Source organism: Stigmatopora argus, chromosome 10, assembly GCF_051989625.1.
Source record: "Stigmatopora argus isolate UIUO_Sarg chromosome 10, RoL_Sarg_1.0, whole genome shotgun sequence".
Lineage (NCBI taxonomy): Eukaryota > Metazoa > Chordata > Actinopteri > Syngnathiformes > Syngnathidae > Stigmatopora > Stigmatopora argus.
The window spans coordinates 8,373,975-8,388,263 of record NC_135396.1 but is presented as its reverse complement, the minus strand read 5'-3'; the positions used below and the strand labels follow the sequence as shown (position 1 = coordinate 8,388,263).

At 41.4% G+C, this 14,289-nt stretch overlaps 1 protein-coding gene across 16 annotated transcripts; it reads right to left on the bottom strand.

Annotated features, from left to right (window-relative positions):
- Window positions 1-171: 171 nt before the first annotated feature.
- Window positions 172-13,468, bottom strand: picalmb (phosphatidylinositol binding clathrin assembly protein b). 16 transcript variants are annotated; one of them, XM_077610873.1, is made up of 23 exons: window positions 12,819-13,466; window positions 10,022-10,164; window positions 9,791-9,866; window positions 9,610-9,712; window positions 8,850-8,943; window positions 8,587-8,698; window positions 8,407-8,513; window positions 8,272-8,313; window positions 6,779-6,864; window positions 6,572-6,695; window positions 6,355-6,482; window positions 5,675-5,775; window positions 5,341-5,493; window positions 4,955-5,038; window positions 4,620-4,712; window positions 4,382-4,492; window positions 3,786-3,902; window positions 3,682-3,712; window positions 3,508-3,607; window positions 3,172-3,231; window positions 2,985-3,089; window positions 2,585-2,690; window positions 172-1,678 (listed from the first exon to the last, which is right to left on the bottom strand). In XM_077610873.1, the coding sequence occupies exons 1-22, from the start codon at window positions 12,946-12,948 to the stop codon at window positions 2,598-2,600; spliced, it is 2,193 nt and encodes a 730-aa protein (XP_077466999.1). In that variant the 5' UTR covers window positions 12,949-13,466; the 3' UTR covers window positions 172-1,678; window positions 2,585-2,597. The 16 variants fall into 16 exon arrangements, with proteins under 16 accessions (XP_077466999.1, XP_077466997.1, XP_077466994.1 ...); XM_077610871.1 differs by having other exon boundaries at window positions 6,355-6,488; window positions 12,819-13,462; XM_077610868.1 differs by having other exon boundaries at window positions 9,610-9,866; window positions 12,819-13,468.
- Window positions 13,469-14,289: the final 821 nt, after the last annotated feature.

Sequence of the window (14,289 nt, the reverse complement as noted above, 5' to 3'; positions counted from 1 at the left end):
CAGCATTTACCGTTGAAGTTAGCAAAAAGAATTAAAAGTAAATAGGATATGCCAGAGGATTGAGCCCTGTTGAATTCTGAACAAAGTCCGTAGTGAGCAGAGATAAGCATTTGTTCCTGCCTAAATGAGTTTTGTGGCGCCGCGGTCAAAAGGAAACGGGAACAGAAAAACTGGTTTTGTGGAAGCTGCTCTTTATTTGAAAAAGAAAAAACAAAATTTAAGTGGTCACCTGCTACAGGTTCTAATGACAGATCTGCAATTTCATCCTGAATCAGACATAATAGGTAGAGTCAAATTGGATTTGAATCATGTTCATATTTCATACATCTTTCACTTTTGCAATCAAAGAACAGTCACTTTTTTGTCTTAATTATTCTATTTACACAGAGCGCCGATCAACAGCGCTCGTCACTCCACCACATCCGCCGCCGCCCCGCACCAGCAAGCATTCATTTTGATCTTCTATACAATTCATTTACATCAAACATGCCAATCCAACACGTTTTGAAGAGCAGGGCGGCGAGGAAAGATGTGTGCAACATGAAGACAACTCTTCACATTCAGAGAGTAAAGGCAGCCTCGAGCGCGCTCGCCGAGTCGATGACGTGCCAAAAGCTATTAGAGCAAAATGGAGACCGCCGCCGTCAATGTCGGGATGGTTTGTGAAATGTTCCTCAACTTGCAAACAAACAAACAAAAAAAGACCCCCTATATAGGCACAGAACGCATTATGTACGATTTAGCGCAGGGGTGGGTCACCCTTTTTCTAACATGTCCCCATGGGCAATACTAAATTTACAATAACAACAAAAAAGATTAAATTTGTTATTCCTTAATTATTATATATTATGAGCGTGTGTTTAGGATTGAATTGCGTGCCATGTTGTTTCCCTGCTTTAGTGGAAACCGTTGCACTCAGCACAATGGCGCCTGTGATTTTTTTTCTTTTTCATCTAGCAATTGTAAAAAAAAAAGAAAAGAAAAAAAGAAAACCGAAGTCAATATTTAGTGCTCTATCATTCAGCTTAATAGGTGTCTTTTATATAATAACTATTTGTCACTCTACCTCTTGATGATAAGTTTTAATGCTCAAGCACTCCCACGTGTGTTCAATGCTCATTACTATGAACTGTTGATTTTACAATAAATCCCCACTCGAGCCCCTTTTATAACCATAAATAAATACAAACGACACACAGGGAATGTCTACTGTAAACACGGTAAAAAAGACAAACTAATCGGGTGAAAACGTCATTCGCATAAATACGGCATGACGGTTGGGGGGAGCAAAAAGGGAAGGTCGCTGTCGCCCGACAACCATTCCCTCTCCCAGCTAGACCAACACCCGACCGAAGTTTAGTTTTTTTTCTGATGTACTTGTTTTTTCTTAACCAAATACATAACATCAAAGTTTCTCAGCAGCAAGAACTTTACCTTTACAGATGAAACTGTAAAATGGAGAGGGAATCCTCTTTGTTATGGTTAGTGACGGCCATCGTGGTTATTCACATGATTTTTAGAGGGGTGCTTTCTGTGTGTGTCTTTGTGTGAGTGTGTGCAAAGGGAAGAGGGGTGGGTGAATGTCCCTCCGGAGACCTGGATGAGGACAAAGCCTTTTGCTGCTAAGTGCTTCAGCTTTCCAAGAGAGACGAGCTCTTCAAAGTTACATGAACTGCGTCTGCAAAGGAAAGTGACACAAGTTAGAAGACAGGCTTTCATGTAAATGGACTCAATTAAGAACACCTTTTCAAATGCGATTGTTGGTTAAGCCCCTTTCCAGTGAAGGCCACTAGACTCAGGAGCATAGATGAATTTACCTTTTTAAAGTAACTTTTTTAATTTATTTTTTTAAAGTTTACACCCCAAAACTTGCTATGTTAACATAACATTAAGTAGTGATATTTCTGTATAGTCACAATGTGGTAATTGCTTTTTGGGAATGAATTCCATTTAATTATAGCCGTTTGATGAAAGCTCACATTCAAACCCTTCCAGCATGAAAAGGTAATAAAACGTGAAAAGAAACTTAGAGTTGATATAATTAAACAGCTCTCTTCCGCAGAAAATGTATTCTTCAAACTTTGTGATTTTCCTTTTGTACAGCAAAATAATATTGCATTCTATTTTTTAGGGGAAAGGGAATTAGTAGTTTATTATTATCCATTTTTGGGGGGAGGCCTACTGCATGTGCAGTTAAATATATTGTAACACTATATTGTTAATATTTGAAGGTAAGTGTCACTTTTTGAGTTATACAATGCAAAGTTATCACCCTGGAGAAAAAAAACAGTGAATGGGGCTTAGCAAAGAGTTACCGTCTTAAATTCATTTGAAAAGAAAGTAGTACATGAAATCAGTTCATGGCAGTATGCAATGGGTGACAGAACAAAAGGGCAACGTGAGCCTCGTTCCAGTCAAAACTGTGAATTAAGCAAATAAGGATGCAGACTCAAACATGTGGTGTCTTGGTTAGATGATGACAAAAGCGTGAAGATGGCATAAAAGAAGGAAAGCTGCCGCACACGAATGTTGATCACAGGCCACGCGTGCGATGCATCCCCCAGCAGAAGGGGGCATGCAGTACCTAAAGAGACGCTCTACAAGAAATCCTTGAGAGATAGGTGTGCAAACGGGTCCTGTCCGGGGGCTCGGAGAGGACTCTGGCTGGAAGGACTAGAGGCTGCCGAGGGCTAGTAGTAGGAAGACACACAAACAGGAAGTAGGAGGGCCACAGGAGAGGTCAGAGAGTCAGACGGACGAAGGAAGAGGAGGATGAGATTAGTTCAGACGAGCGACGATGTTAAAATCGAATGGTTGGACTCAAAGCGGTCAAGGAAGAAAAAGAAATAAAAACAACAAGGAGATGATGTGCAGTTGGGAGCCGAGACCCGGGCTCACTTAAAACCGCAATCATCTGTGTTGCGGCAATGTCGCAGCATGATGATTTCACACAAGCTTATACAAGTAATACTCAGCACACCCACCTGAGTGCTGGACACTGAGCCAAAAGGGTTGGGCGGCCTCATAACAGGCTGGCCGTACATCATGGGGGGAGGATTCATCATACCCATGGAGCCCATTTGTGGAGGCTGGAAAAGCAAGATTTTTTTTCCACGTTAAACATTGCAGTAAAAAAAAAACATAGATGATATAATATATAAGAATACTTACCATGCCGTAGCTCATCATGCCTGTAGGTGTAGTAGCTGGAAACGCCATGATGGATGGTGGCTGTGAGGAAAGAGTTGTTAACGCACTGACGATACAGAAAGTTGTATGAACTCAGCAATTGACCGACATTTGGTCCAATGTGTGGAATTCTGCACACGAACAAACCCAATAAGGAAGCACAATAGGAAAGGGGATAATGTTTCAAGTAGTTTACAACATAAACTGTTTGTGTTGTCGTATTTTTAGCAGTGGATGGCCGGCAGCATAAATGTTTTGTTGGGACACATCTGTGATACGGGTTAGTTATAGTTTCCCCAGCCCAAGAAATTCAATCACCATGGAGACAGGATTCCAGGTTGTTGTCGGGGCCGCTTTGGGTTGCCAATTGGTGCCGCCCGTCATCCTCTTCTCACCAGGCTGACTCCAGTGCATGTCACTGTGAATTAATGCAGCTAGAGTTGAGTGATTTTCAAGCAATATAAATGAACTGTAGGAGACGGCAAAACTGACTTCTTCATCGTGCCATTTCCGATGCCAAGATCTGGTGAAAACAAGGAGCAGACGTTAGACATATACACTGAGACTCCCTTAACATTCTTACGCCGTGTACATACTGCCGACAAGGTTAGCGAGGGAAGAGTCGAGGTCGTCCGACACCAGCTTCTCCGGTTGCTGACTGGACGACAGGTTGGAACCAGCTACAGTCGGTTTCAAGATCCCTCCTGTGATATCTGACAAGACATAAGTGGATCAAATTTAGGAATAAAAAGCAAGAATCCATCATTTGGAACTTTCAGCCTGTTCAGATCCTTATCCTTTTCACTAACCATTATTGGCCTCAACGTTTGAAAAATCCAAGAGTCATTCACAACTCTCCTGAATATGTCTAGGAGAGCAAGAATTCTCTTATCCCCTTCCAAAAAATTCTGTCAAGTCTAGTTAATGTTTTTTATATCCTTTGGTGAACAAAAACAATTTGACAAGGCCTAGTTTTGTTTATAGTTTTTCTCCAACTGCTTTATTTGTTATTACACCAAAAATTTAATTGGTTTTGGACACCCTGGATTGATGTTTAATGGAAGCATTTATTAATTCTCCTCCATAAGAGGTAATGCTTCTACATTAAAACTGCAAATGGTACTTAGAATAAAAATAACACATTCTAAATAGGTTATGAAACCAATACATTGCCCACATGTTGCATCCTTACCGTCAGCGTTGAGGCTGTTACTGCCTGTAGCTTTTGCTCCAAACACAGACTCAAAGTCCACTTGGAGACCACCTGCAGGTGGCTGGGGGGGAGGCTGAGGCGATGAGTATCCTTTAAGATGAAAAGAAGGCAGCTGCGATTAAGACAAGCGGTGCCTCTCTAACGGGTCTCTGTTCTACAAGCATAGGAGTTGTTAACTAGCGGGTGGAGCTGGATTCACAGAGAGAGCCTTTAATACCTCTGAATAGACCTGCTACAGTAGAGGGCTCTGTGGGGAAGGGAGCCTGGTGTGGGAGGTGCTGGGCAATGGACACTGGGCCACAGAAGGAGTCTGACACGCCACAGGAAGCAGAAAATTGAGAGGAAGAACCAGAGCAAAAAAAGTAAAAAGGTATTTCAGGACCAAGCCAAGCAAGGAGGTAGTAAAAAATAGCCAGCAAAGGGGTTAAGGTTTTTAAAGTTACTAAAGAGTGGAATATTGAAAGAACGTCATTGTAAAGGGAGAGGAGCAACTTAATATTATTAAGTCAGGTATTGCATAGTGTCCAACACTTGCATTTGCCATTTTAGTACCTGAGATGGAGTGTTCTAGTCGCACTTTGCATTTGCTATTGGTTGAAACTGACGAGTTTGAGTCAATAAAGGGATTGTAACGATCTAGGGAATCAAACATAGTATTGGTCAAAAGAAAAACATTAAAATGCTCTATAGCAACACACCACAGAACCAAAAGTCATCAAAATAGCGGGTTGGTGGGAGGGATCATGTTTTACAGCAGGAGAATATTCAGCTTGGACTGATTTCTTGATATAGAGAGGAAAGTTTTCACTGGGAAAAGGCATGATTTTAGCAACTCAGGCAACATCCAAACTAGAGCAGAATGGGGAATGAACAAACTACATCATGCTTCTGCACGAACATGAGCGAGGACGATGAGGAGAAACAAAATGAGTCATTACCACCAAACATTTCATGAGCAGATGTCCTAGTGGAAAAGCTAACATCGTCTGAAGACACAACAGGTAAGTGAGAGGCATCGACAACGAGTTTTGAGAGGAAAGGGTTAAGGTTTGGCATGGAGTCGTCTCCAGCTTCCGTGGAGGTGAAAGGATCTACAGGCAGGCAGAGAGAGAGAAAGAGTGAGACAGGAGAAAATGAAACAGACCAACAAAAAAAACGAGTGGAGAGGAACTGGTGGACGTCAGAAAAATAAAGCATGCAGAGCAAGTAAAAATAAAAAATCCAATAAAAGAGAACAGGTGGCGCTCGAGAGCCGTTTCGGCGACGCTCTACCTGCCCACGCCGTCGCCACAGGAAGCCCTGACGAGGTGGACTGCATGGGTGGCTGGAACGTTGACTGGAGATCAAACAGGTCACTCTCCATTTTCACTGCCCTAAAAACACAATGGATTAACATACTATATTTCTATTTGTTCTAACTCGCCATCTATTAAAATAGTAACAAATAACTAGTGGTTATAATGTTTAATACTACTATAATGATTTCATGGAGGGGAGAGTGAGAGGGAAAGAGACTTTTCCCACGGCAACACGCTCGTAACATAAACAAATTTAAATGAACTTGGATTACGATACAGACATCCTCAAAAATAAATTGAATCTAAATTTAATTCTAATTTTGTTTAAAAAAAATTCATAAGCAGCCTCTGGCTGTATGCTCGAATATAAAAAATTGTCTCGCATATCAAGGTAACTATTTGCTCGGAATTTTACTATCTCAAACTGCCCGTATGTCGGGGCACTCATATGTCAAGGTATTACTGTATATTTTCCCGGTATTATGCTGACCCCTTCTGAGAGAATAGAGCTGCAGCTTTTTTTAATCATGATGGCAACGAAATATGTTGAACCCTTTATGTAGCACACATTTAACTCCTTGTCTACTATCAAGTTTTTTTATTGGTTATTATTATTAAGCATAGCTATTTGTCCGATAAATTTTTCCCAGTTACCCATTGGAACAGCTCGGCGTAGAGAAGAGATCAATAGCTGGAGCTGTGTTAATTGTTCCTCCCGCGGTGGAGACCGGCGACGTATCCGTAGTGGCAAAGGAGGGCCTCTTGGAGAGCTCCTTGAGTCTCTGTTCCTGCAAGAGGCAGTAAACACACTAAGATATGGCAGACAGGCAAAAGAGTGCAATAAGGTCAGCAAAATGTATTTATTTACTACCTTCAGTGCTTTGAGTCGGGCCTGCTCTTCTTCCAGCGCTGCTTGCTTCTCCCTCTCGTCTACTTTGGTGAAAGACATTCCCGTACTGGCTAGTGAGGACACGGCATTGGACAGAGTGCTGGCCCTGCAGGACGGACAGACTCGGGCTGGGATGCGAGCAATTGGGGCCCCCGAAGGGAATGGACTGTGACAAGCAAATTACAATACCTGCTGGCTGCCGTGGAGTCTTTCACCTTTTTGCCCTCTAGAGAAGCCAAGTGCTGCTCCAGCGCTTCCAGGAGGCTGCTTGGAGCCTGTTGCGGTAAAAAGAGACAGTCAACATCCCACTCACACACACATTACTAAATGTGTGTATATGTGAACATGTACACATGAAGTACAGTGGTGGGCAACCATGCAAGATCAGATCAAGTATAATATAAACGTTTATGAGGATCTATGGCATCCACTGAGGTAAGTTTTTTTTTTAAACTTTTTTTCCCCTACCAAGCTCAAGTTTTAGTACCCCTGTCCCCCCAAAAATCTGTCTGACTTTATCTCAGCAAATTATCACTAAATTAGTCTTAGTCTAAGCACATGGGTTTAGTCCTAAATTTTGGGTTTTCCAACTTAATGTACAATTTTTAGTGTTCAGTCAACCACTGTATATATTTTTCCATGTTGGATCTGGAAACTCAGAGACTCAGTTGCCTAACACTGATGCACCAACAATTGCATTCCAACCATACAGGGAGTCCATCCGCATGAGAGCAACACATGTATGGGATGATTCACTATAACGCTGCACGTCAGAGGTGGGTTGTTGAAATGGGCCAACCACTAAGCACAAGAGGGCAGCCATTTTGCAGGAAATGAGCCTCTCTGATTTGACACCTCACTATGGGGAAAAAGTCCCCACTTATGTCTGTCTCTATCCATTTGACTGTTTCACACAACCAGGGGCATGCAAAAATACAACAGCGAAGCCAGTCACAAACAGAGAATAAGAGTGAAATGATAGTACTTACACAGACTGTGAACTAAAGTGGAAAGATAAAGGGAGAATACAGAATATAAAGGTGGTGACAGTCAGGGCAGGAATTCCGTTTGAGACAGAGGAGCACCTAGAGTACATTTGTGTGCTACCATAACTGTCAAAGTGCAACACTGTGACTACTGACGAGGCAGCAACCTTTGTGTGGAACTGACACCTTTATTTACTGTAGAAGGGGGTGCTTAAGAAGAGGGTCGAAAGGGAGTATTAAAGAAGAAAAAAAGCACAGGAAGGGGTGCACCTCCTGTGAATGCATGCGTAAGAGGAAAAGCATGCAGAGAGAAGACAGCATGTCCAAAGTTGGCCATATTAAAACCTAACAGGTTGCAAAAAAATATTGTTAATGTTGAAAGAGGCATCTCAAAAGCATTTGTTCAGCTGCCTTATATTCCCTGGAACCTCAATGAGTACATCAGCACTATCTAATGAGCTCAGCACAAGACCTGTAATGATTGTTGCCTTCAGCGCTGTCAGGATTTATCATAATATAGTCTGCAGGGGTGTACAACTAGACTGCATTTACAAGGAGCTGTTTCTAATAAATGCTTCTTTTGATTTCAATCTTATACAGCTCTTGTGTTGGATCTGCTTTACACATGTACCTGATGTTTTGACCAGTTAGTGTAAAGTCAGAGAGAGCGCACATGAGACTAGCTTGTAAGCTTACCTGCGAAAGGTCTGGAATGTCTCCTCGGTCAATGCCCACCTGCTGTTTAGGGCACATAGCAAGCCAAATTACTTTTTTTTTCTTTTTCTCTCCCTGCGTGGGACCTGACAAACAGACTGTAGAACAGCATCATACCTCAGCTACTTTGAGGAACTCTGATATCCGGGTCATTCGGGTGAGGAATTTTTTGTAGATGTCCAGCCCTTCTTTGCACTGGGTTTTCTTCATGTCAAAGTATTTCTCTGCGTGTTGAAAAAGGGTGAATAGTGCATGGCGGTGTAATTACGAGGGAGGGGGCAAGAAGCTTATTCTTACCGAGCAGGTTGATGATGCCTTCATTATAGGCAGCAAAAAGTCTGATGGAGTCTTTGAAGAGGAGCATGAAGGCTGCATTGATGACTCCATTAGTTAGCTCGTTGGCATTGACCTGCAGCAAAGCAATCGGCCATGGTTTACGCGCGCACACATGACATTTATGTTTTTGTGGCGTTGGTGCGAGAAAGCATCAATGCAGCAGCCTTGTACACCAGCTTTTTTTTTTAGCTGCAGTGCCACAGGAGGCTTCACCTCCGACTCACATTGAAATCGAGGAGAGCGTCCATCTGGTTCTGAATTATAGGGATAGTCTTCAGCAGCTTCTCAGTATTCATGGTCCTCATGACACCGTCCACTCTGTGAGGACAGCAGATTCAGTAAGGTGGTCAGAAAAAGAATATTTTTTTTGCTCTAATTTTTGGCAGGTTGTGTTGTTTACTTGAACGACTTCAATGAGACTCCATTTTAATTATGCTTTCCTGTCGCTACTTTTACATTGCCAGTAAAATGTGGCATTCGTCCATGTTACTGTTTAATGTCATTCCGTAATGGTTTTTAAGGACATTTTTTAGATGTTACCTCACATGATGGGTTTGTTATTTTAAAGGCAAAGGGTGGATGGATGCAGCATGTTGAATGGAAATTACAAAAAAAAAAATCTGAGATTGGACAATATTCAAAACTAAATTTGTGATCACTTTTACTGGTAGGAAATAGTAAATATAATTCAGAGTTGTGTATTTAAAAAAAATCAAGGTTGCATTTTAAATACATCTGAATAAATTAACTCTTCTCACCACAATGTAAGGCTTAGCCTACTAATCAAGTGATTACACACAATTAAGATGGTTAGATAAAAACAAAATGTTAACTTCTATGGATGAGTCCACATTTTAACATGATCTTTATTTTCATCATAGTTATACCACTCTATATTTGCTGTTCTACCGACTCTTGAGCAACCTTTCCTCAGAAAAGGGGCATCGTCAAACAGTAATACAATAAAGATTTTCTGTGACTTACCCTCTTTTAACTTTGGTGAAGTCAAAGGCAACCTGTCTGTACGAAACAGCTTTCTCATTCAGGTATCGACTGTACCTCCGAATAAACGTGGACATGTCATATCCTGAAATAAACAAATTCACGTCACATATTACAAAATGAGTCAAAATGATAACTGGCACAAGTGAGGTGATGATATTACCTTGCAAACCACTTTTATCCAAGAAATTGCTGAGGTTGAATAATGTGTTTCTTGAAGCCAGATACTGCACAAAACGCTGCATATGTGGATAGGGGAGAGCATTACTAAAAGGCATTAATCTAATAATACATGCAATCATAATCTACTTGAAATCAGTTTCCTGAGCTGTAGTGAGATTATCTGACAGAGCTTGAGTGAGTGTGCATTTATTTGTGTGTGTGTGAGTCCTACCTCATTGCCATACACCATGAGGTGATGCGTGGTGATCAGCGACTTGAAAACGACCACCCAGCTGGTATTGGTGGTCCTCTCAAACAACGAGTCGGCCAGTTGCGGAATGTTCACGTTCATCTCGTTGGTGCAGTGGATCAAGTCTGATAAAGCACAATAAAATTATGATTGTTTCGCCCTCCTTTCCCACGTTAAGTAATACAATGTAAATATGCCGATGTGATGACTTGTCTCCTGTCCACATGCTTGCTAAAAATAACCAGAAGTAGGAATTCCAATTCATGAAAGTGATGCTTTTTTGGTGCCTTCCAAGCTAATGGAGCTTCTAATATTTTTGTCTCCAACTACACTAAACCCGGGATGTGATGTCATGTATTTCCAAAAGCACATTGATCCCATGTGCAGACCAACACCTGCTGCTGCTGCTGTTGCTGGAGACTATGAATAAACAGAAGAGACCACAGCGGTGAGCGGCAATATGAGTTTTGCATACCTCATGCTGCTATAACCGTATACTGTATATAGTAGGTCATGTGCATGTCACATGCAAGGACGGAATTCTAAAGCAAATACAATGACAGCTCTACAATCATTCTATGAAGTCTTTTCTATTTAAAAAAAAAAAAAAAGGTGAATAGAATATGCTAAAAATTGCATTGTTTGACAAAGACTACTCTCAAATCTAAATAAATTCCAAAATTGCAGCATGCAGAAGCAAGGGTCCGTGTTTTTTCTTTCTTTCCGAGTCATTCACATTACATTGTGCAACTCCCGCCTTGTCAAACAATTACATTCATCTATCCTTGTAGTCATTTTGTCCAAGGGAAAGCTCATTTTCTCCCCTTATCAGCTATCTCACTGCTGAGCTACAACAGATGACATATGACAGCGCTTGTTGGGTCAAGCTAACTCAGAAAAACAGCTGATAAAACAAGGTCACTTTTCTTCTTTATTGTTTTAAGATAATTTTTGCATGAACATCACTTAAAAAAAAAAAAAAGTAAAATAACTAAATATCATTTGCAGTAACATTGACCATGTGTCTTTGGCAATGCATATGTATTGTATATATATGTATGTATATATACACATACATACATATATTGAACAGCACTAATACATTTTATAGTTTTTTTTCCTCCCCTTTGCCTTAAGTTGAACCTTACAATCTCTTGATTTCAGAATGAACGTAAAGGATCCAAATTAGCCTCCCTTCAAGAACAATGAGTAAATACTGTGTTCAATTCATGTTTTCTGTTCACTGATAAGGATTGCTGCCAGCTATCAGTAAATCATACATGGGCTGTCCCAGTTTTTTGTGGTTCATGTCATTTTTTTAACATGCCTGCCCAGGGATGCAAATCAAAGATCCTTGGCTGGCTTCTTTAAATTATATTAAATGTCGGTGGCTTTCAGCAACACGGATCATCATATTGAAAGGTAATTGGGCCTCATCTTTTTCTGTCCTATATTTGACTCCTCAAAGTAGGACAGGATAACCTTCTTGGGAAGTGGCTGCTAGTTAGTATGGGTGACTGACTGTGCGGCCTAGTGAAGAAGCGCGAAGAGGAGCATGAATATGTAGGAAGAAGCACCATGTCAACATGAATACTTTTTATTTATTTTTTTGGGAGACAGGGCTTTTTATGCGATATAAATGTACTCTTGTGACAGCCAGGATAATTCATACAGAGGGGAATGACTTGCCTTGCGTCAGCATGACACACAAAGATAACCCGTAGTGAAATAAATCACGTTATGTGAGGGCTCAAAGAGCAATGTGAAAATCCGGGTTACCCTAAGTGCAATGGCAACTGGCTAAAACAAATAAGAGAAGGACAAAAAAAATCTTTAAAAGATAATTTTACAACATAAAAAGTTACTTTAAGGCAGAATTAGGGTTTAACACCAAGATTAAACATCGAAAGTAGGGTCTGGAGTCCTGTTTCAAGTTGTGATTGTAATTGTGTTGAGATCCTGGATAAGGTAAAAATGGTGTCGTTGACGGCTATAAACGTCCAATTCATCTTGACAGAGCCATCTAACAGCTCCTAGTCAAAATGGATTGCACGTCTACGTCATCAATGGCATTGAAAGATAAGCATTCCCAGATAGTCCACCCAGTTTAAATGAATTGAGCGTATATTGTTGTCAATGACAAGCAACGGTAAAAAAGTTGATTTTGATTTTTCATTTTAGAATTTAAAATGGCAATATGTAAAGTTGCCCGTTACCCCCTTAGCTCTAAATGTTAAATTATAAATGGTGACAGCTAAAGGGAACCACCTGAGCAGAACAACAGGTGTGCCATCAGCCATTGAGACAAAACGGGACAGTTAGGTTCCTCCCTAATAATTAATAACAATGAAAAAGTAATATTCGCCCAAATGATCAGCGAAGGCTGATAGTGCCATTTTTGTGAAATGTCACAACAGGGCCCTCGCTCATATTGTCATTTTACGTCGTTAGCATCTACTACGACTACAACTGTCGGCTTCAATTACAAGCTGACAGGTAAAGCGTGACTACGGAGTCAAGTAACGCAATTTATCCAGCCCAAACAACACCAAACACGGATCGAGGAGTCACCACAAAACATACGTGCGTGGATTTGTAGCTTAGTTAGCTGTATTAAACGCTAAACGTGGATCTTGATGTCGTTCCCTAGCGTTGGCACGTTAGCGGCGCCTCTGGCTTTGAGGCCTAGTACTCGAAGCCGCCATAACGTACACCGATGGAGCATTTAGCGTCATTTTCCGCACAATCGGGAAGAACCGAGACGTTTAAACATACTTACAGTCCAAATGCTTCTTCTTCGGGCCCATTATTTCGTGAGTGGTGGCCTTGCATACTGTTTTGGATACGGCGGATCCCGTTACGCTGTGCTGGGCTGCCGTTATCCGGTCCGTAATGCTCTGCCCGGACATCTTCCCCTCACTCAGTACAATACAAAAAAGAATCCCAGGGACGAAAGCAACAACAAAAAAACACACACTTGCCGGCGTTTATCTTGGTCAATGAGTTCCTAGCGGAAGGGAGAATGAAACGTCCGCCTCCTTCCGAAACCTGGCCGGACTCCTCCTGCTTGAAATGAGAGCTAAGCTAGTTGGCTATTATAATGAGGGCGGAATGTGGCGACAATAACAACAAACGTTCACAATGTGTCGTTGCGCCGTTAGCTGTCCGTCACACATTCAAGAGTTGCGGTGTTCGCAAACATCTGCCCTGGCTATCACGATCACTTTCATCCCGCTGTGGCGCTCCGGATGCCTTCCCCGCATCAGCCTGCCTACGGCCGCTCCGCCTCCTGGTGCCGCCGTCGCCGATGTAGCGCAATGAAGCGACGGAAGAAGTACGCAGACGGGCCTGAGGTGGGGGAAATGGCGGAACTTATCAAGAGAACACGGCGTCCCACTGACCCTGGATCAGATAGGACATTGTTCGGTGTGCTGGCGGTTCACTGCAACAACTGATTGCAGTCCAGCTAAATGCACCTAATTCAATTTTAATTGACGCGTAACCAAAACGTTTTTATTTACTCATTGGCTGTATAATGACAGTGCAAGAATTCAAACAAACATAAAAATGAACCAAGTTAAAATAAAAGAGCTTGCTAAATTTTAATTTTAATTTGGAATTCAGTAATTATCTGCCAGTGACCAAGATAGACGTCCAATTCTTTAGAATTGGAACAATCATTCTCTGCCAGACGCTCCAGCTCAAATGTATTGGACATCTAGTAATAGTAAAAAAAAACAAATGATTCGTTTTCTCATATACAGCAGTGAAACACTCATATACACACACTGAAGCATTCATTCACCCCTCCTGCTCACATACAAACCACTTAATTGAGCTCATACACTATGCAAACACACATGGTGAGAGTATTATTTTCCATATGTGAACCAGTGAAAAAACTCAAACACAGGTGCCAAACACGCAGTAAGAGCAACAGATTTCCCCTGCTACATCATTTTTTTTTAGCCCTGCCAAAGTAAATTATGGTGTGTTGACTTCATTCATTTTCTGAACCGCTTAACCAGAGTACCCCGAGAAAATCCATGCAAGCCCGGAGAAAACATGCAAATTCCACACAGTGAGGACCGACCAGGGATCGAACCCTCCACCCTAGAACTGTAAGGCTAACCATTCATCCGTCAGGCTGCCGTGTTTCCTTCATGTTGAAATAAACTAAAATAAAACAATTATACGTAATAAAAATGTGTTTTCTATTGTTTGTATTCTGTTTTAATAAAATTCAAATG

Coding starts and splice junctions, on each gene's coding strand:
- picalmb (XM_077610867.1), bottom strand. CDS start 12,948: ATGTCCGGGCAGAGCATTACGGACCGGATAACGGCAGCCCAGCACAGC. Junction 6,489..6,571: donor CCCGACTCAAAGCACTGAAG/GTAGTAAATAAA, acceptor TGCCTCTTGCAG/GAACAGAGACTCAAGGAGCT. Junction 4,713..4,954: donor ACTAGAACACTCCATCTCAG/GTACTAAAATGG, acceptor GTGGCGTGTCAG/ACTCCTTCTGTGGCCCAGTG.